The sequence below is a fragment of the Boleophthalmus pectinirostris genome, unplaced genomic scaffold, assembly GCF_026225935.1.
Source record: "Boleophthalmus pectinirostris isolate CB_2022bp ecotype Guang Dong unplaced genomic scaffold, ASM2622593v1 HiC_scaffold_6, whole genome shotgun sequence".
Classification (NCBI taxonomy): Eukaryota; Metazoa; Chordata; class Actinopteri; order Gobiiformes; family Gobiidae; genus Boleophthalmus; species Boleophthalmus pectinirostris.
The window spans coordinates 31,189,865-31,211,712 of NW_026571447.1; the positions used below are offsets into that span (position 1 = coordinate 31,189,865).

General features: G+C 39.4%; 2 protein-coding genes across 2 annotated transcripts in view; both read left to right on the forward strand.

The window, feature by feature from the left end:
• Positions 1–16,931, forward strand: part of lpcat3 (lysophosphatidylcholine acyltransferase 3) — a 34,600-nt gene extending 17,669 nt beyond the window's left edge. Inside the window, exons 5-13 of the mRNA XM_020927932.2 lie at positions 2,152–2,189; positions 3,684–3,856; positions 5,074–5,182; positions 5,256–5,342; positions 6,979–7,145; positions 10,698–10,845; positions 11,110–11,265; positions 12,639–12,780; positions 13,901–16,931. Of these exons, the coding sequence (XP_020783591.1) occupies positions 2,152–2,189; positions 3,684–3,856; positions 5,074–5,182; positions 5,256–5,342; positions 6,979–7,145; positions 10,698–10,845; positions 11,110–11,265; positions 12,639–12,758 (998 nt within the window). The 3' untranslated portion in view covers positions 12,759–12,780; positions 13,901–16,931. The remainder of the gene's footprint in view (positions 1–2,151; positions 2,190–3,683; positions 3,857–5,073; positions 5,183–5,255; positions 5,343–6,978; positions 7,146–10,697; positions 10,846–11,109; positions 11,266–12,638; positions 12,781–13,900) is intronic.
• Positions 16,932–18,806: 1,875 nt separating this feature from the next.
• Positions 18,807–21,848, forward strand: part of clstn3 (calsyntenin 3) — a 101,534-nt gene continuing 98,492 nt past the window's right edge. The window contains exon 1 of the mRNA XM_055163796.1: positions 18,807–19,013. The gene's annotated coding sequence lies outside the window, so the exon portion shown is untranslated. The remainder of the gene's footprint in view (positions 19,014–21,848) is intronic.

Below are 21,848 nucleotides of genomic sequence, written 5' to 3' on the forward strand. Positions count from 1 at the left end.
AAATTTCATTAGCCTATTTTTTTGTTTACTTAACCGGGCTGCAGTGCAATGTTAAATAGAGGAAAGAAAACAAAAAAAAAAACAACAAGGTGAAATTACGTAATGTGAATAAATGTCTAATTTGGACAATGGCGACAATGAGTAAACAATCTGTCCCATCTACACTGCCCAAGACGCAAAACTCTGGTCAGATTTGCTCACATCGCATTTACGTCACATACATCACCACCGAGCCGCCTGGCATGCATACCAAATCCAATTCCACACACTTTACGTCACCGCATGCACTCAGATTTCCTCCCAAAAACACTAATCTAAACACGAAATAAAAAGTGAAGACACTACGCCACTTTTGTGTCTTCTGTTCAGACCGTTATCATAGAAACGTAGCCTTAGATTCTAGATGTAGTACCAGTAGTTGGTTGGTCATTATTAGAATTGGATGTGGTGTTTTTCATTCGCATAATGGGTGCAATGTTGGGCTTAATTTTCATTTAAGTGGTCTTAGAAAGGTCTTTACGTTTTAAATTTGGGGCAGTCAAACCTGGGGATACCCTGATATTGTGATAAGTTTATTTTTGCATTTGACACTTGGGATTCTTGTAAATTTAATCAAATCATGTCATCCTGTAAAATATAAAACATAATTATCACAAAATTGGATTTTTGGTGTATTTTACTATAATATTTTGTTACAGTGCTGCAGTTTTGTTGTGTGTTCAGAGGAAGGAAACTTGTTTATGCAGCACATTCCACATTTCTGATGATTAAAATGGGCGTGTTTCATATTCACTCTGCACAGTAAGTGGTTTAACAAAGACTTTTAGTATCACAGACATTATCTAGCCATTTTTTTTAACTATCGAATGGATTTGAAATATATTGTGCACTGTATCGAGATATGTATCATATCGTGGCCTATGTATCGTGGTTTGTATCGGGGCGGCAACTTTTTAATGATACTCGCTCGCTCACTGTGTCTCAACGTTAACGTCACTTCTATTAAAATTGTTAAACCTAAAATAATCCTATATAATCTATTAAAATTCAAATTGATAAAAAAGAAAACAAAGGCTACGTTCAGACTGCAGCCTGAAGTGACCCAAATCAGATTTTTTTTTTTTGGCCCCTATGTGACCTGTATCTGATCTTTTAATGACACAGATCCGATTTTTTCAAATGCGACCCAGGCCACTTGGATATGTGGTCCTAAAACCGATACATATCCGATCTTTTGACATGTGACTTCAGTCTGAACGGTCAAAGCGCATTCATCCGACCTACACGTGATCAACAAGCCACAAACGTCACTATTCTGCTCTGAAGTAGGCGAAAATTATTAATGAACTCCGTGTCACTGAAGCGAAGCACATCATGACTCATGGCTACGTCTCCACATCCACACGTTCCTTTCAACGGACGTTGCTGCCACTGTCCCACAAAACACCACGGCTAAAAACCTCGTCCTTCTCCTTCTCAATCTCCTCCTTAAAACAAGTAAGTTGTTCATGTTCTGACTCTGGCACAAGAGAAACTTTAAAATCTCCAGGTGCTCAATGCTCGAGTCCATGTTTGGACAACTTCCGTAAACACAGCAGCACGCTCGCTGTAGTTGACGTCATCGTGTCTCCAGTGCACATGCGGGACACTTTCGGGCTGTTTAATGTTCACCCTGGAGTTCACATACAAGTCGCATTTAATTGGAAATATGAACAACCTCGCAAAAACATTGGATTTCACAAAAAAGTCGGAATTGTGCATTAAGCCCTGCTGTCTGAACGTAGTCAAAGACTACCCAATTACTGTTATTATGTAGAACACTTGAGCTTATGGCATCGTTTTAATATTTACTATGCCTCAAAATCTGCATTATTGTTTGCACTGAGATACAAATCTCCATTTCTAAACACAGAAGTGTCCTCCGCTGAAGTGTTTGTTTTATTTGCGTACTTTTTAACATGTCGGTGATATCAACCCACAGCTTCCTGTTTTTACCGTTTTATCTTTGATTAAATATTTATTCATTTTAGCACGACTCTGCCAAAACCACACAGACATAAATTGGGCAGGAAGTGGTGACCCTGACAGTGAGGATACTGGGCGTTGTTGTGTACAGAGCCCATTTCCACCTCTGTCATCTTCTCATTACAGGTCTTGCGTGGGACTACTATGATGGCGGGCAGGAAAATGTGAGTTTATTTCTACTTCGGCTGATTACGTTATGTAGGTGTGAATTACAGATGCACAGCGCAACGTTTCTGCATTCGCCTGCTTGTCTCCACGGCGATGTTATTGCTTTGCCTGGATTGTTTCACAGTGTAGCATTAACTCATCCATCTCCTCTGAGACGAGCAGGTAACAGCTCACAGTAAGAATGCATGATTTTAAAGGTATTTTTGAGCATTTTTGGAACATTACAGGTAAAGCAATAACAAGCAGTTGGCTGATCCTCCAGAAAAGTTAGAACATTTACACTAGTGCATGTTTTAATTGATAAAGATTTCAGTCATTTTGATGGTCAGTGATTGTGTCGATAATAAAATAAAAACAGTCAAGGTAAGGTTTCTTCTCACTCTAATCATAACAGGATTTTTACAGTGTAGATGCAATTTTAAAGAACCCATAAATCCGTGTATCATTTGTTCATTCATTTTTCAAAATACAACCAAAAATAAGAAAACAAAAACAACAGTTTTTTCATTATTTGTAGAACTAAACCAGGACTGAGCCAGGACTGAACCAGGAGTGTTGGGACTGGCCTGGACGTGTGCCCGCATAGACTCTGTCGGGTGATCCTGAGACCGGGCCTGAGACCGGGCCTGAGACCGGGCCTGAGACCGGGCCTGAGACCGGGCCTGAGACCGGGCCTGAGACCGGGCCTGAGACCGGGCCTGAGACCGGGCCTGAGACCGGGACTCAGACCGGGACTGAGACCGGGACTCAGACCGGGACTTAGATCTGGTTCAGTTCTGGCTTAGAGTTGGTTTAGTCCTGTTTTAGTCCTGTTTTAGTAGTCCTGGTTCAGTCCATATACATGTCCGGCATTGCAGTTTAAGCCATGGAAATGGGAAACGGCCGTTATCTGTTTTTTCCATTATTGATTTAAACACAAAATCAAAAAATGAAAAAAACGAATTATTATCAGTTTTTTCATTTTGTTTTCGGAGACAAATAATGAAGAAAAACTCTTATTTTTGGTTTTATATTGAAAAACGAATCAACAATTGATACACGGATTCCTTTGTGTGTTTATAATGTTGTTTCCTCTTCAAAAACACCTGGAGGTGTGTGTGGTTTCATTCACACGTATGTAACACACAAGTCCTGCTGAGTTCTTCTGTCAAACTGAAAACACTGTTCCACCTTGTGATGTCATGTGGTAATACAGGACGTGCTCCACTGTGTTTTTAAACTCCATACTCCCTCACTAAAGGTAAAAGGAGATGTTAACCTGAAAACTATCGCTTCATGACATCATAAGGTGGAACAGAGCATTTTGAGCTTTGGAGATGTACACAGACTAATAATCAAGGGTTACTCAACCATGTATGAATGAAAAAACACAAGTATGAGTATGTTTTTAGATGAGGCAACACAACATTCATGACTAAACGCTCACAAGAGTCAATTTTGTATAATCTAGGACCTTTTTAATATGATGCATTTTTGTCTCTCTTTTCCAGTTGAGTGCAGAGCAGAAGAACTCAGCCCTGTCGTCGGTGCCGTCTCTGCTGGAGATGTTCGGCTTTTCCTACTTTTACGGAGGCTTCCTGGTCGGGCCCCAGTTTACACTACGCAGCTACCAAAGACTGGTGGCCGGGGAACTGACCGACTGCCCCGGACAACCCCCTAACAGGTAGAGCTGGAAAGACTAAAGAAAATCAGATACTAATCGAGATACTAAAACAGATAGAATACTAAAATCATTTCACCTGAACAGCTTTAGAAGGATCTTGAGCTGTATCAGAACAAGTATAAGAGCACATAGACTAGTACACGCCCACGGACCACAATGGAACTTACCTGAACAACTGAAGGATTACACCGATATAAGACCATAATATAAAAGAAAGTACCCTATTTTTCATACTTTAAATCGCTCTATAGTATAAGTCACACCAGCCAAAAAAAATGCATAATGAAGAAGAAAAAACATATATAAGTTGCACTTTTTGGGGGAAATTAATTTTATAAAATCAGAGACCAGGAACCGACATTTCATCTTGAAAGGCAAGTAGTGATAACAACAGAACAGAGAACAACAGACTGTTAACGTCACATGTGAGCAGTTCTTCAGATAAATATAGCATAAACAACAGAACGGAACAAGTTTACCAAACTCTCCATCTCACTCCAAATCACAAAATCCTTTGAATTATTCATCCTCGGTGTCACTTCTGAGCAACTCCGTGACCTTCGGAGGTAAACAGAGCATTGCTTCCTCTTCTGCGTCGCTGTCGTCAGACTCAGCATCAATTCCAGTTAGAATTATTCCGGCCTTTCTGAATCCCGACAGGATGGTTTCGATTGTCTTTATGTTTGTTTAAATTTTAAATAGTCAGTGATACAGAAATAATGGTGTGATCGACTGACATGACACCAGACAGGACAGAGGCTCTTTCTCTTTCTTCTGCGGCCGACATGCGCAGTAGAGAGTGAAGTGACAGTGGTACAGGAGGAACAGGAGCAGCAGATACTGACACACAAGACTAGAGCCTCTCGCAGCTGTCAGTGTGAAAACTTTAACATATAAGTCGCACCAGAGTATAAGTTGCAGGACCACCCAAACCATGAACAAAAATGCGACTAAAAATATGGTACTACAAGAAAATGACAATCTATTGTCAAAAGAAAATGTGTTTTTTTTTTTTTCTAATTATCACTGTGGTATCAGAATTGGCATTGTGTATCGGGTCTATTCTTTAGTATCAAAATTGAGTTTGAAATTTTAGTAGCACTGTGAAATGTAAAAAATATGACATGATACCATCTGCTCCTATCTGTAGCATTCATTTTTGTCTTTTGTCAAAACTAATCCAAAAAATGTAACCTTTTTCACTTTTTGTCTTCCAGTGATATACCAGCTTTAAAAAGGTTCGCTCTGGGCTTCCTCTGTCTGGCAATTTACACAATATTCAGTCCGTATTACCCAGACAGCTACTACCTGACAGATGAATTTGAGGTAGGGTGAAACTGCAAATTACTAAAGTGAAAATGGAGTTTTAATCTTAATCAGTGTTTTTTCTTCTCTATAGGCGCAGCCGTTCTGGTACCGCTGTATCTTCATCTTACTCTGGGCCAAATTCAACTTGTATAAATACGTCAGCTGCTGGGTTATCGCGGTGAGTAGTCCGTGAATATGGACTAAACCAGGACTAGAACAGGACCAAACAATGTCTACATCAGGACTAAACCAGGATCAAACCAGAACTAAACTAGAACTTATCCAGGACAAGTGTGAACATAGCTTAAATTGGTCAAAATTACTTGAAAACAGAATATGGACTAAACTAGGACAAGTTTTATTTGTTTATTTAACAGTCGGTTTGTGCAAAAATATCAAAATCAATATATGGTATCGTTTAATGGGCTGATACAGTATCGATATCGTACGCTACTGTATCGATATATCGCTAAGAGTATTTTTTTTTTTAATATATTTTGCTCAATTATTTTTCTGCAGCGCTACAGTTTTGTTGCTTGTTTAGAGGAAGGAAACTCATTTAACAAAGACTTTTTAGTATTTTTTTTTTGAATCGATTTGAAATATATCGTACCGAATCGTATCCAATAAAAAGCTCATTGTATCGAGATATGTATCGTATCGTGGCCGATGTATCGAGGTATATATATCGTATCAGTAACTCCTTAATGATACCCAGCCTTATTTAACAACACAATGCACATAAAAGCATCGACCGCCTCAGAGAAGTAACATGTTTGTGGTTATAGGCAAATACTGATTTCCATCTGTCATAAATAATGCCAATAAAATAAGTAAAACTGCTAGTATAGTCTGCTTCAGTACCAGACACCATATCCATGCAGTAGTTACATATTTACAGTTCACGTTGCTGCATTCATAGAAAGCATGCTCCTGTGTACTGGTTAATGTGTACAGGTAAAACCCAGAACTAGTTTAAACCAGCACGAAACCAAGTCTGCGTGAGGACCAAACTGGGATCAAACCAGACTAAACTTGAAGGGGAAAGTGTGAATGTAGTTGGAATGACTGAATTTTTACGCTCAAATTATGTATTGAATAGTTGTTGTTGCTATACTTTAAACATAGATAATAGTTGTAACAGGCATTTTAAACTGTTGGTTTAAAACTGCAAGACAATTGAAGCTGAGATGCCGCTGAGTATGTCATTATACTTCATAGAGGACTTTTGAGTGTATCACAAACTGGTTTTAGTTATGTGATTTGCCAACCTTAAGAGAAACTCATTTTACTTTCTGAATTGCTTCAGACCTAGAAAAACACAAAATCTTTCACTGTGAACAAATGAGCATTACAATTTATAAATCCTTGTTTCATTTGAACATGTACTTCAATTTTATATCAATTATTACTACTGTATGATTACTTTATATCTGAGGACACACATAGTTAATGTTTATTGATTTTTTTGGTTCATTTTATGTCTTTATTTTTAATCCTAGACATACCACTAATTAACGTTTTACATGGCATTTCTGACTGATTTAAGATACTTTAGCCATCAGGGCTACAATAAACAAGTTATATTTTCATTTAAGTAAGACCAAAAATGCAAATCCACTAAATGCATAAATGTGAAGCGCTGGATTCTTGATGAAAAGAGCTGAAATCAAGTCATTTTCTTCAGATAGATTAATCGAGTACACTGTGTTTTACATGTGTATTACACATGAGATTAACATGACAGAGCAGCTTTTCCAGTTTATCTCGTTTCAAGGCGTAGTAATCATTAACTTTTACATATTTCTGCCTAGGAGGGAGCGTGCGTTCTGGCTGGGCTTGGTTACAATGGTGTCGGGGAGAACGGGCATCACCGGTGGAACGCCTGTGCCAACATGAAGGTGTCTCTGTTTGAAACCACGCCTCTGTTCCAGGGCACCATCGCCTCCTTCAATATCAACACCAACGCGTGGGCCGCCAGGTCAGTCCCAGACCCTTAAAGGTTGTGTAGAGGATTTTTTTAAGGGAAGAGAAATACAGCGACAGTCCTTGTGCATGCGTGACACCACCTTCCTCCTCCACAGCTCCCTCAGTAGAAACATCTCCTCCCGCCTCTTTACTCTAGAAATCGCGCTTGTTTTCAGCGGTTGCATGTTCAGATTGAATGTTGAAGTGACCTGTCTAGAAATATTTTAGCGACCGACTCGTCTTCAGTTTTTCAGGAATCTCCAAGAATCACCTCAGTTTGTCTTCGCTCCTTTTCCCCTTCTCTTCTTCTTTCAGCGACCTCAAAAACGGACTTTCTTTGGCGGCGAACTGGTCGTGGATTCTCGTCCGCCGTCGCAACAAACTTTGTGCAAAATGCGAAGAAGCTACAGTTTGAAAAAGCCTCTAAGAACCGCTGCATAAACCACGTAATCCCTGCGCGTAGGGAGTTTGATTGACAACCTAAGAGCCAATAGAATATGAGGTAGCCTCGTTATCTATTGGCTGATGTTTATCCGGCCTCACTATGTCCACAGTTGATAGATTTTCATTCTGTTTTTTTTTTTTGGTCATCATAATTACAAGGCTGCTGCATCTCTGTAATGGTATTTTAAACTTTCACTGTCAATTTTGAACTAAAAAAAATCCTCCATACAACCTTTAAAGTTGCACCCACACTGACATTGGGATAGATTTAAAGTCTGATATTGTAAGATCTTAACTCTTTCCCCCTTGGACGCCTACTAGGAACAACCCATACATATATGACTAGAGCTACCCATTTTAATTGCATGAAAGAAAACTGACTGCCACGAGTGATTATAAATGATTTTCACACTCATGAACTTAATTGAAACACAGACAGATTTGGTATCTCTGGAAACCTTAGACTCTGAACTCTTTATTTATGGATGTTTAAATGTGATTCAACTCATTTACAGGTTTATAACAGCTCACTGAAAATGAGAGTTTACCTGGTCAGTGGTCCTGCAAAATTGAAAACAAAAAACGACATTCAGCATCTGATATATGCATGTTCTGAGTACTATATTCATAAAAAAAATTGGATCTTAATGTGTATTGATTCCAGATACTGATCCAATACCCCAATCAGCCATGTATTTGGGAGTCACTGAATTTATTTAACGATAAACACATCTGATTGTCTTCACGTAACGAGTTAAAATAATGGGCTTATAAAAAATATCTCTTTAAAAAGCAAATATTTCTTGACGCGACTTGACATTGAGCTTTACAGATACTGACATCTGATGCTACACTGCGCTCAAATTAGGACCAAGCGTCAAATTCAACTACCGCTCCTCTCAAACAAAACAAAAAGCATCTAGACAGCAGGACTGTGAGATTTTCAGACCAAACTTTTGACTAAAAAATAAAAAGTGATGCCCACTCTACCAAAAAATATGCCAAAGAAAGAAACAAAGAGGTCAACAAGCAAGCATCATTCCCAGCTTTGAAACATGAACATTTCTGCGATTACTTGGTCTAATAATACAAAACAAAACCTCCAAAAAGCTATTATTACTCTCTGTTTTGAATTTTCAAGCAACTTCCCTAAAAAAAAACATGAAGAAGTGGACTTTGAGAGGTGTATTTTTCAGAGTTATGTACAATATCTTGCTTAATATTGTAATTAAATTGCGTTAACCTTCATCGCTTTCATACTTTGCATATCATGTATCCAAGGACTCGTACAAACTACCTCTAGAGATTGGAAGTTTTCTCTGTCTTAAGGTCGCCACACACTACAGGATTTGCTTCTTCACGTGTTCTGGGAGGCGTGACCCGACTTTTTGTCTTTGTGTGCGATGTTGAAGCCGCTGTGCTCCTCGTGTGTGTGTCAGTGTGACTCTGAGCTGCTCTGTCAGATCGTAACCACCAAACATCAGTAATGCTACAGTAACAGCTGATAAAACAGAGCATCAGGGGCAGAGGAGTGACGGGCACAAGACGGGACACAAGACGGGACACAAGACGGGACACAAGACGGGGCACAAGACGGGGGACGGGGCACAAGACGGGGCACAAGACGGGGACAAGACGGGGCACAAGACGGGACAAGACGGGGCACACAAGACACAAGACGGGGCACAAGACGGGGCACAAGACGGGGCACAAGACGGGGACACAAGACGGGGCACAAGACGGGGCACAAGACGGGACAAGACGGGACAGACGGGGCACAAGACGGGGCACAAGACGGGGCACAAGACGGGGCACAAGACGGGCACAAGACGGGGCACAAGACGGGTACAAACTCAGTGAAAATAATATGACTTTATTACTCACCTCTTGTAAAGTTGTAAATTTAAAGTGCAGCATCTCATCCACATTATCCACAGAATTTGTCCTGCGCAAATAGTGACACTCAGTCTACGAAACCGCGCTGTTAATCCAGTTTCTAACGTTCTTTGAAAGTAAAAAGACGAGAGTAGTTCCTTACATGTGTCTGTTTACATCCACACAGCGCATGGATCTAAGTGAAGCTGCAGATTAGTGTTAGGGACTCTACTTCCTGCGTACTTTATCTCCACCACATACAAGTATTGACTTGTATTTAAAAGAGTATCAAAGCGCCTCTCACACTTTACTCTCGACAGGAAACAGCAGATTTGATCGCCCTCACGACTTTATATCCTGTGGTCCGCATCCATCCATGTCTCATAAGATTGTCCTTGTGTCTGTGATTTGCGCTTTTTGTCGCACATTTAAAAATCATTTAAGACTGAAAAATCCTGTAGTGTGTGGCGGCCTTTAGTTGCTATGATACAACAGCTCTCATCAGCTGCTCATGTCATGTTTTAGTTTTTCAGAAATTAGTTTATTTAAGTGGTTTAAACACTGGTCAAGAAAAATACCTGTATCTATTTACACATACAGTATGTTCATACATCTGAAAGCTGCTCACACTTTTTTTCCTGAGAGTGTGCTGTCTAAATCCATTTTTTTCTTGAGTTCTTTAGATCTTAAAATTGTATCATTTTCGTCACATGTTATCTTTATCTTGTATCTCTTTTCCGTCAATAGAGATACATGTAGAACACCCCCAGTGTGAAGTCACTGCAAAGTAACAATAATGCAATCTTTAAAAAAAAATAGTACAAGGGTAATATTTCTGCACTTTATGATGGAAAACAACAAAAAAAATCTTTTATTTTCGAGGTTATCCCTCCAAAAAATAAATTTCTTTTTGTATGTTTTTATGTCACTCACTCCTTGACAGTAGGGCTGAAAGAAATCACTAATTGAAATAACAATTAGAAAGGATGCAAATCTCAAAGGCTCCATTATTTGTAGTACCATAATTTTCTCCACAAAGGACAAAATACTAAAATTGGAGTTATTATAATTCAGAATAAGACAGGATATTTTGTTAATTCTTTTGGACACATTAGATTTGTAAACTTTAAACAGAAACTTGAACAGATCGCAAATCTTATCTAAAAATTGCAAAAACACCGTCTCTGCTCTGTGCTTACCATCCAGTTTCAAATGTGTCTTTAGTTTCTTTTCTCTCTCTCCTCAGACACGTGTTCAAGCGTCTCAAGTTTGTGGGCAATAAGACTGTTTCTCACGTGACCACTCTCTTATTCCTGGCCATCTGGCACGGTCTCCATTCAGGATACCTCATGTGCTTCTCCATGGAGTTTTTCATTGTCATCTTAGAGAGACAAGTGAGTTTTAAGTTTATTTTTTATAAACTTGATATTGTGGTGTTGTCATGCCATTGGTACTAATGATTATTTTAGAGGTCGACTATTTACAAGAGTCAGTTTTGCACAGTATGAGACCAATAATAATGTCTTTGTTATATAGGTAAATATTATAATAGGTGTTTTGGCATGGATTTTTTGAGTCTTTATAGTCCACAATCATTCTTCAGTAAGTGTTGCAGGCTTACTCAGTATAATGTGTTCTCCTGTGTTTGTTTGGTTCAGGCTCAGGCTCTTGTCCGGGACAGTCCAGCCTTGACGAGACTTGCCAACAGTGCGCTGTACCCCCTCATCTACGTCGTACAGCAGTTTATGCACTGGTTCCTAATGGGCTACTCCCTCATGCCTTTCTGCCTCTTCTCCTATGACAAATGGCTCAAGGTAAATCCAGGCTGTTTATAGACACACTGCACCTGATTATTATAACAACACTTTTTCATTTTAAACAGTTTGCAGTGGTTCAAATGTATTTCTAATACATTCTGAGTTTATGAGCACTTTGCACAGCTTTCAGAGGCCATTACGTTAACCCTAACAAACATCACCATGCTAATGATGCATTTCCTGTTTCACACAGAATAAAACACTCTAATTAGAGCTGCTTTTACACTATATCTGTACAAGAGCAGACAGTTTTTATCTACAGTATTTTTCAGACTATAAGTTGCTACGGAGTATAAGTTACACCAGCCAAAAAATGCATAATGAAGAAGAAAAAAACACATCTAAGTTGCACCAGACTATAAGTCACACTTTTTGGGGGAAATTTATTTTATAAAATCAGAGACCAGGGATTGACATTTCATCTTGAAAGGCAAGTTCTAGTAAAAACAACAGATCAGAACAGAGAACAACAGACTGTTAACTTCACATATGAACAGTTCTTCAGATAAACTATAACATAAACAACAGAACAGAACACGTTTACCAAAGTCTCCATCTCACTCCAAATCACTAAAACCTCTGAATTCTTCATCCTCGTGTCACGTCTGAGCAACTCCACGACCTTCAGCGTTAAACGGAGCTCCACTTCCTCTTCTGTGTAGCTGTCGTCAGATTCGGCATCAGTTCCAGTTAGAATTATTCCGGCCTTTCTGAATCCCGACAGGATGGTTTCGGTGTCACTGAAGTTCAGGCTTTGTCGATCCATCCAGTGACTTCAGGAAAGTTACATGTTGCGTCCTCCCGGTTACCATGAAGCTGTGTTCTATATTCCCACTTTCCTCCAGTCCCTCACAAGTTTCTCGCTCACTCCAAACTTTCTTTCTGCTGCTCGATTACTGTTTTCGGCTGAATATTGCACCACTTGCAGCAAGACAGCGGCTTCTTCTGCAGGAGACATGCGCAGTAGTGGACGAAGTGACAGTGGTACAGGAGTAATAGTAGTATCAGATACTGACACACAAGACCAGAGCCTCTCACAGCTGTCAGTCAAATTTAATATATAAGTCGCACCGGAGTATAAGTCGCAAGAAACACCCAAAGCATGAAAAAAGTGCGGCTTATCGTCTGTAAAATATGGTAGATAAAAAAACAGGTAATGGCCCTTTAAATGGGCACGATGCAAGGAGCGTCTGACACATCTCTTCCCCATAGAGAGGGTGTTTTATTGCCTGGAATCTTTCACAAAATGACATTCATTTTCACAGAACTACACGCTAACTTTTCTGCAAGAAAAGTCACATATTCTACCTTCAGTTCACCAAATAAGTCTCCTTATTATGTATTCTGATGTATTGTTCTCTTGTTCCTAGGTCTATTTGTCGATCTATTTCTGCGGACATATATGTCTCATTATAACCTTTTTAATAATGCCATACCTGCGTAAAGCGCTGGTGCCCAAGAAAGACCGAAGCCCGAAAAAGCAAGAGTAAAGCTGCTGAGGCTTCACATAAGGTAAGAGGGCGGTGTAGTTATGTTTCATGTGAGTTTATGGGCCTGTCACGATAAATAACACACAGAACAAGATATTTTGGACCTCAGAATCAGTCATATAAAATGTTTTCTGCAATAGTGGGGCATTTTGTATTTCTTGTGGTACTGAAGAGCTGCTGAAGAGAGTTGAACAAATATCTTCTGTGGCTCATTATCTGTTCATTCTGTAACTTATTTGTTGCATCTCCTTTATATATTGTGCATTTCAAAAAGGGTTCACTGAGATATTTTTGCTTTGGGGTTATCGTGTCAAAGATATGAAGTAGTTTCAAGATTAGTTTATTGGCTATTTTCTATAGCAATTAGGGATGTAACGATAACCGAAATATCGTGAAATCGTATCGTCAAAGTCACAATAATATCGTGGACAATCGCAATATATCGAATTACAAGTCTCTTTGCTTAAATTAGAGTTATAGCTAAAAAAAAAATAGACAGAGGGAACTACATAGACCATGATCCTTTGCTCCATTTCAGTGCAGACTACATGAAGAAATAACAGTTCTAAGCACTTTTAAGTCTTAGTTCTTTGTCTTGTCAAGACATTTTAAGAGGAAAAAGTAGTATATTAACAGTTTTGCTTGCAGCCTCCAAAAAATATCTCAATAAATATCGTATAGTGAGATGTATATCGTGAAAATATCATACGGAGAGATTTGGATATTGTTACATCTGTAATCGTGAGCTTCCCCACAATATCACAATAAATATTGTACCATGAGTTTCATACCGTGACGAAATCATATCTGACTTGGATATCGTTACAGCCCTTATTTATTTATTTATGTGTTACCGTGACAGGCCTATTTATCCACTTTAGAGCTGCATGATATGAGAACAAGACACTAATATTTATTTAAATTATTGCCTACTTTTTGTTCAGTTCTGTTAAATTAAAACTAAAAACACATTTCTGTCAAATTGAGAGCTTTTTAGTGTTTGATATATTTATTTTCTTGCTATAATACTTCGATATTGATGTTTTTGCAGAATATTGTGCAGCTCTAATCCACAAGTTAAAACTGTACTACAGTTCTGTTTTAAATTCCTGTTTAATACAACATTAAATTTCTCTCCCCAGGTCTTTGTGAGGCCGTCCACTCAAGGGAACTGTGACTTTTGGAGCAGAATGGGCAAATTTACGGCATTTAGTAATATATGTTATATATGAATTCTGTATATATAATCTGTATATATACACGTCAGTGGAAAATAAATGTATATTTTTTGTTGCTAGGGAGGTTTTATAAACATTTGACAAATGTTTACAGGAAATTACCGTTGTGCCACATGGGTTTTTGTGGGCCAATAAGGTGTGATTTCCTGTTTTGTATTTTTGAAGAAGAGGGACTATATGAACTTGAAACTTGCTGTCCGCTCTGATTTGCACTGCCTGTTTGTGGGGCTGGAGTTTTCAAAAGCTGCATCTAGTTTTGTTTTAGTTTCATGTCTCACGCTAGCGGTCACAGATTTGCACAGGACTTTCTCTGACATGAGCCCCGTTCACACATGCAGCCTGGTGCTTCGAGTTTACCTGCTTTTTAGCCAGTACTGATTTCCCTGTCATTTTGATCCGGCAACTTCCCGGGTAAATGACTTGTTTTCCTTGATTATAGAGTTGCGAAGCTGTGATCTCACTTCTGGGTCCAAACAGAAACTTCACAGATGATTTTTAGCTTTGTTATTTCCTTATTCATCAAACCTATTTACCTTTCAAAAGCCAGAAATTGTATCAAATATGTAAATAGTGCAGTAATAATCCATCATAACAGGACATTTACCAGTGCATGTATCTTCTTCTTACCTCAGCCTCTCGCTCGAAAACTTTCTGACACTTATAAACACAGATCTATGCGCGTAACTTTAAACCACTGCAATCTTTTAATTGTGAGAGAAAAAAGGAAATTGTAAACATGTTTTGTTTTCTGTCATCTGATGGACCCAGGGGTGACATCGCTTAACAACTCTGTAACCTTGGTTTAGTTTTAGTTTTTATTTTTAATCAGCTTGCTTTCCATGATTACTAGCACGATTTCCTTAGTTATCAGCTTCTTTTCCTTAAGCCCGAAATACACTGCGATTTTTGCCCCTTTTTGAGACGATTTTTCACTCGTGTCACTATTTTTGGGATCGAGTTTTTACTTAATCACGTGTTGTGCTTCGTGTAGCAAACATGGGGTAACGAGAATCGATTAATACCTCACGCTCAGCTCCCCATCGGCGATCGTAGGTCAGACCTGTTTAAAATCCTGTCGCCTCTCGAGAGGGTTTCACACTGATGAAGTATTTCCACGAGCTGTGAACTTTTAAACCCTGAAATGAGTGAAATTATTGAAAATATCGCACAGTGTTTGTCCGGCATTAGTTAGTAGCATGTTTTCCTTGGTTGCCAGCTTGTTTTCTTTGGTTATTAGCATGATTTTCTTAGTTACCAGCTTCTTTTCATTAGTTATTAGTATGATTTCCTTGGTTACCAGCTCGTATTCCTTAATTACAGCTTGTTTTCCTTAGTAACTTGTTTTCCTTAGTTACCAGCTTCTTTTCCTTAGTTATAAGCGTGATTTTCTTAGTTACCAGCTTATTTTCTTTGGTAACCTGCTTGTTTTCCTTAGTTATTAGTATGATTTCTTTAGTTATCAGCTTCTTTTCCTTTGTTAGTAGCACGATTTTCTTATTTACCAGCTTGTTTTCTGTAGGTAGTAGCATGATTTTCTTATTTACCAGCTTCTTTTCCTTAGTTTTAAGCACAATTTTCCTTAGTTATCAGCTTATTTTCCGTGGTTATTAGTATGATTTCTTTAGTTACCAGCTTCTTTCCCTTAGATAGCAGCATGATTTCCTTGGTTATAGCTTGTTTTCCGTAGTTAATAGTAAGATATCTTTGGTTACCAGCTTGTTTTCCTTGGTAAGCAGCTCGTTTTCCCTGGGTATTACCATGATTTCCTTAGTTAATAGCATGATTTCCTTGGTTACAGCTTGTTTTTCTTGGTTACAGCTTGTTTTTCTTGGTTATTAGTATGATTTCCTTAATTACCAGCTTCTTTTCCGTAGTTAATAGTATGATATCTTTGGTTGCCAGCTTGTTTTCCTTGGTAAGCGGATTGTTTTCTTTGGTTATTGGCATGATTTTCTTAGTTACAACTTGTTTTCCTTGGTTATAGCTTCTTTTCCTTAGTTACCAGCTTCTTTTCCTTAGTTAATAGTATGATATCTTTGGTTACCAGCTTGTTTTCCTTGGTAAGCAGCTCGTTTTCCCTGGGTATTACCATGATTTCCTTGGTTACAGCTTGTTTTCATCAATTAGTAGCATGATTTCCTTGGAACGGAGTAAACCCAGCTCTGTTCTGAGACTGGTCCATGTGTGAATAGGGGGCATTACTGAGTTTTCTGGCTTTTTTTTTTTTTAACCTGGCATTTTTCTGGGTACTATGTGTGAATGGGGCTGTAGACTGAACATACACACACAGTCTAAGGATGTGCCACATGTTAAACAGGAGCGCAGCTTTGGTACAGATGAGGCAGGGTTCGCTCTCGGCTGCCAGTGGTTAAAAAAGCACTGTAAAAAAAAAAAAATAACACTGTTCACTAACACACCGATATGAAATGGCCTTGAAACGATGAATGTTTTAGAGTACAAATATTTGGGTTGAATTTTTTTAACTCGAGTTTTCAATGCTTTTTGGAAACAATGGAATTTTGTAGTTTCGAAAAAAGTTTTATGGATTTAAATCATCTTCCTGTGTTGTCAAATGCAAGTTGTTTTTGCCTTATTGTCCTCCAGTCCTCTCACCTGCCACTGTCCACTGCCAACCTGCTCCCTGCATCTGTGAGCGGAGTCTTCCCCAGCATTGAAGTCATCCGTGTGATCCTTTTGTGAAGAACACTTTTGGTTTTGTTTAAGTTCGTCTGGAGCAGCGTTTGTGACATTTCACTCGTTAAGTCTCTGTCACCACAGACCTCATTTTAGATTTGTTCATATTTGTGTTCATTGTAATTGTTCACTGGTATTAATTGTTGACCTTTGCCTTATAATTCTAAATATTGAGAGAATAAGTGGAGAGTGATTTAAATACAATTTTATAATGTTATAAAATGCTGCATTTCAAACTTCACCTGTTTGTGTTGTTTTGTTTGTGTCTGTAGAAGAGTTGGTAAGGCTGGTGCTGCATAGTGCCTCTGCTCAGTTTCATTTCTCTCCAGCGACGTTGTAGATCGTGCACTGACCAATCAGTGAAGAGCTGTGAAGCCATGACGTCAAACTCAAGAGTCTGTCTGGGTCCCTATTGTGGAACAGCACAACAGTAAACAAACGGTCGAGATGGATGTAGATGAAGCCAAACATTCTGTGATGGCAACGATTCCCGAGATCGAGGATTTAAAGCTGGAACAAAAAGAATATTTGGTGAATTTTATCAAGGGGAAAGACGTTATTGCTTTTCTTCCTACAGGATTTGGCGCATTACATACTTCATGACTAAATAGCAGTGATTGGTTAAATAATAAAAAGTACCTGCCTACTGTTGAGTGAACGAATCCTAATGCTGTGAGGTCAGACGGTTTCCTTGAAGTGAAACCAGCTGATGAATCAGGCTATAGAAGGATGACCACCTCACATGAATGTTAAAGATGCACTGTGTAACTTTCCTGTGGGGAAGTGCCTGCTGCTTGTGTAAATACAAATGCTGTTGCTTTACAGTGTCAGACAGTCTCGTGTTAAACATTTAACTCCATAGTGACAAGCTTTTGACTCAACTTCTTACAGGTCAGCTCTGTGGAAAATTGACTGCTCAGTTAAAATCATTGTTAAGAAGTTTATTTAAGGTCTTTTTTTATACAATTAAAATACTGCAGTTTAATAAATGCAGGATAAATGTGTTTAATGCCATACTGAGGATCCTTCCAGGCAGAGCAGGTGGTGGACTCAGCAGAAAAGGTGCATAGTCCAACTTTTAAAGTGAGAGAACAGAGTATGAAAATGCAAGCTTTAATCCTACTTTAATTCTGATCCAGATCTGGTTTAGACCTAGTGAAATCCTGAGTTACTCTTGGGTTAGTCCTGTTTTAGTCCTGGTTTAATTTAGGTCAAGTCCTGGTTCAATCCTGGCTCAGATCTGATTCAGTCCTGGTTCAGTCCTGGTTTAATCTTGGTCCAGTCCTGACTCAATCTGGTTGCAGATCTGGTTTAGTCCAGGTTTAAGCCTATTAATACTGGCTATCTATGGGTTTCAGAGTGATGGAAAAATTAGGACCATTGCCAAAGCAATGAATCAATTATACCAAAAATATATTTAAAATCATGAAAAGTCTTTAAAACTCGCCAGTAACAGAAAGCTTATAACCATGAATAGATAAAGACTGACAGGATTTTCAAGTTATATTCCAACCACACTTTGAAGGCGATTGGAAAAGGCCTAATAGCAACAGAATTCAAGAAAAAAAAGTGTTAATTTATGCAATGAAAATGTATAGTTTTGTTTTCTGTGCGTCAATAAAAATAAATCAACACAAAGAATGAGGGACAGGGGCCTAAATGAGTGCAGCAGGACAATCAAAAGACGGGGACAGGTGGTCTCCGTGAGGTCTCTCTGGTCTCTGGTCTCTGGTCTGGCACATGACGTCATTTTGCAGTCTATAAATACGAGCCGAGGGGATCAGAGGAGCCACAGAGTGAATAATAATATTTAAAAACGGGAGCAAAAAAAGCGTGTGTTGTTGTTACGGGGGTGTGCGGATCGCGGAGAATAGACGCTTGTGCGGCCTGAGTCACTGTGAATGTGCGTTGTACAGCAAAAAGCAGCATCAGTCGGTGCACTACGGGCAGGTGGGGGCCGATGGAGCGATGGAGATGGAGAGGGAGAAGGACGCGACGCAGTGTGGGCGGGTAGAGAAGCGCCGAGAGGGAGGGGACGCGAGCACCGTAATATTCCCAAACGCTTTCCCCCCTTCTCTTACCGTAGCGCACCGAAAACAAGGACACCATCCGTCTCCCAGCTCCCCCGCGTTCCCTACTTGCTGAAGCGCGCGCCTGAAGCCTTCCTATTTTCTCTTTTCCCACCGATTTGAGCACCGGTCGCGCAGAGATCGTGCCTGCGGGGCTCTGGGAAGTCGTTTGAGCCGAGGGCAGGGGCGTGAGAGGCGGATGCTGCGCGCGTAGAGACTGGGCATCATCCAGGAGCATCAGCAGTGTCGCCACGGTAATGTACCCCCTCTGTTACACCACGTTTCACCTTCAATCCGCGCGTAATTGTTGAGTTAATCCGACGTTTGCGCGCGATTACAGCCCTTTTTACGCGTTCAAGTCAAGCGTTTGCGCGTAAAACAGCCCGCTTCATGTCGCATAGCATGTTTCAGCACCATCGCAGCCAGCAACCTGTGATCAAAGCGCTTAAACCCGTGTTGCACATTCGCACATATCCTCCTGGCATATGTTTTACGTGCCCCTGGGCTGCGCAGAGAGGTGAGGAATACGTTTAAACGCAGAAATACGAGGCCCTATAGCTGTTATGTCAATGAGCGCTAACCCCCAAGGACTCATTCTATCATTTGTGGCCAGTGCTGAGGCTGCTACATTAAAAGCCTACCTTTCCAGCACCTTCATTTGAGCTACAATTAATAGAACACAAGAATGACTAAGCTACGCCGTGAGGTTTCAAAATAGAGCCTTTACTGAGCTGGGTTTTTGGAGCTCAAACTGGAAATAACTATGTCAGGATATGTCAGCGTTGGTTTCATTCACTCTGCCGTGGATCTAACAGGTTTACACGCGTAAAAGCTTAATTTTATCTAGCAGCTTTAGTGACACCATGGGGTCTGAGCGTGGCTGGGAATGTTGAATAGAGTAGAGGTCCGGTAAGTAGCCCATATTCGCTCTGGTCCTGGTTTAGACAAGATTATACACCGTTTGAGTCCTGGGGATATGAAGCCAAGGATGTGCTCACAGTTTCATGTTCATTCACGATATCAAAATTGAGGCTAAACCAGGACAAAACCCAAAACTAGACCTGGATTAGGACAGGAGTACACAAAGACAGTACACAAATTCACATCAGGAATAAAACACGACCAAATTTAAGATCAAATCAACAGTGAATGCACTATTTTACTAGGTTTAGACATGGCTTTTAGTTCGATGTCAGACCGATCCAGTTTTTTTTCAGTCCTGATACCAATTTTGAGACCATAGCTTTAAATATTTCCTTAAAACTAAAATAAAACAAGACAGAAATGTGTTTAGTTCTCTAGATTTGTTTCTAAGGATGTGATCACACTTGCATATTCATTCAGGACATCAAAACTGAGACTAAACCAGGACTAAACCCCAAACTAGACCTGGACTAAAACAGGACTAACCCAAGTCACATGAAGAATAAAACAGGACCAGATTTAAGACCAAATAACAAAATAAAACAAGACAAAACTGACCCAAATGTGTTACGTCTTGGAGATATGTATCCAAGGATGTGATCACACTTGCACATTCATTCACCACAGGAAAATTGAGACTAAACCAGGACTAAACCCAAAACTAGACCTGGATTAGACAAGGACTAGAACAGGACTAACCCAAGTCCACATCAGGAATAAAACAGAACCAAATTTAAGACCAAATAACAAGAGTGAATGCACTGGTTTACCTTTCCTTAACTGTATTCAGTTCAGGTTTAGACTTGGCTTTCAGACCATAACTTTAAATATTTCCTTAAAACTAAAATAAAACAAGATAAAAAGTCAGGTCTGCATCTAAGGATGTGTTCACACTTGCATATTTATTCAGAGAGACTAAACCAGGACTAAACCCAAAACTAGACCTGGACTAGAACAGGACTAGAACAGAACTAACCCAAGTCTATATCAGGACTAAAAAGGGACCAAATTTAAGGCCAAATAACAAGAGTGAACACACTAGTTTACCAGGTTTATTCATGGCTTTCAGTCCGATGTCAGACCTGGATGCACCGATCCAGCTTTTTCAGTTCTGATTCCAATTTTGAGACCACAACTTTACATATTTCCTTAAAACTAAAATAAAACAAGACAAAACCGATCCAAAAGTGTTAAGGAGCTGTTATTTTTCCCACAAGTAACAGCTGAACATGTCTGTATAAATTCAAACATTCTGAACTTGACGAGTTAATTGTTTTATTACGTCAAAATATATTTATTTATCCAGGATATCGACTGAACCGATATTTGGAAGTCAGCTTTTTCAATATTGGTGCCGATATCAGATACCAGTCCCTCGTGTCCAGTGCCCTTTACTGATTAATAACGTCCATGTTTAGTCCAGGCTTAGTCCCGTGGGTCAGATCTGGTGTAGTCCTAGTTTCTATACCTGGTTTGCTCCAGTTTACAGTAAAGATTATATAGATTATATCGAGTTTAGACCAATCATTACCAGCCTGGAGGTCTCCAAAGATTCTCAAAGGTTCCCAGGGGTTTTTGAAAAGAGGTCCAAACTCAACTGTGTGGATTTTAATAATGTCCTGATAATGGGCGGCATGGTAACTAGGCTGTAAAGTATTTTATAATCCTTGCTGTTCTGCTCTATAACATTTTTATTGGCCAGAAAATGACTTTATTTTCTCTTACAAGACACCAGCTCGTTACAGACCAATTAATCCCAATCATGCTTTAGACCTGGTTTCATTAAAACCATTTAGATCTGTGTTGGTTTAGGTCCTGATGTAGTTTTCTTTTGGTCCTGGTTTAGTCCTGTTTCAGAACTGGTTTAGTTTGGGTTTATACCTGGTTCAGATCTGCTTTAGTCCCGGTTAAATCTTGGTAGTCCTAGTTCAGTCCTGTTTCAGATCTGATTTAGTCCTGGTTTAATCTTGGTCCAGTCCTGGTTCAATCCTGGCTCAGATCTGGTTTAGACCTGGTTAAATCTTAGGTTAGTTTTGGGTTAGTCCTGGTTTAGTCCTGGTTCAGTCCTGGTTTATATCTGGTTTAGTCCTGGTTAAATCCTGGGTTAGTCCTGGTTCAATCTTGGTTTATTCCTGGTATAATCTTGGTCTAGTCCTGGTTCAATC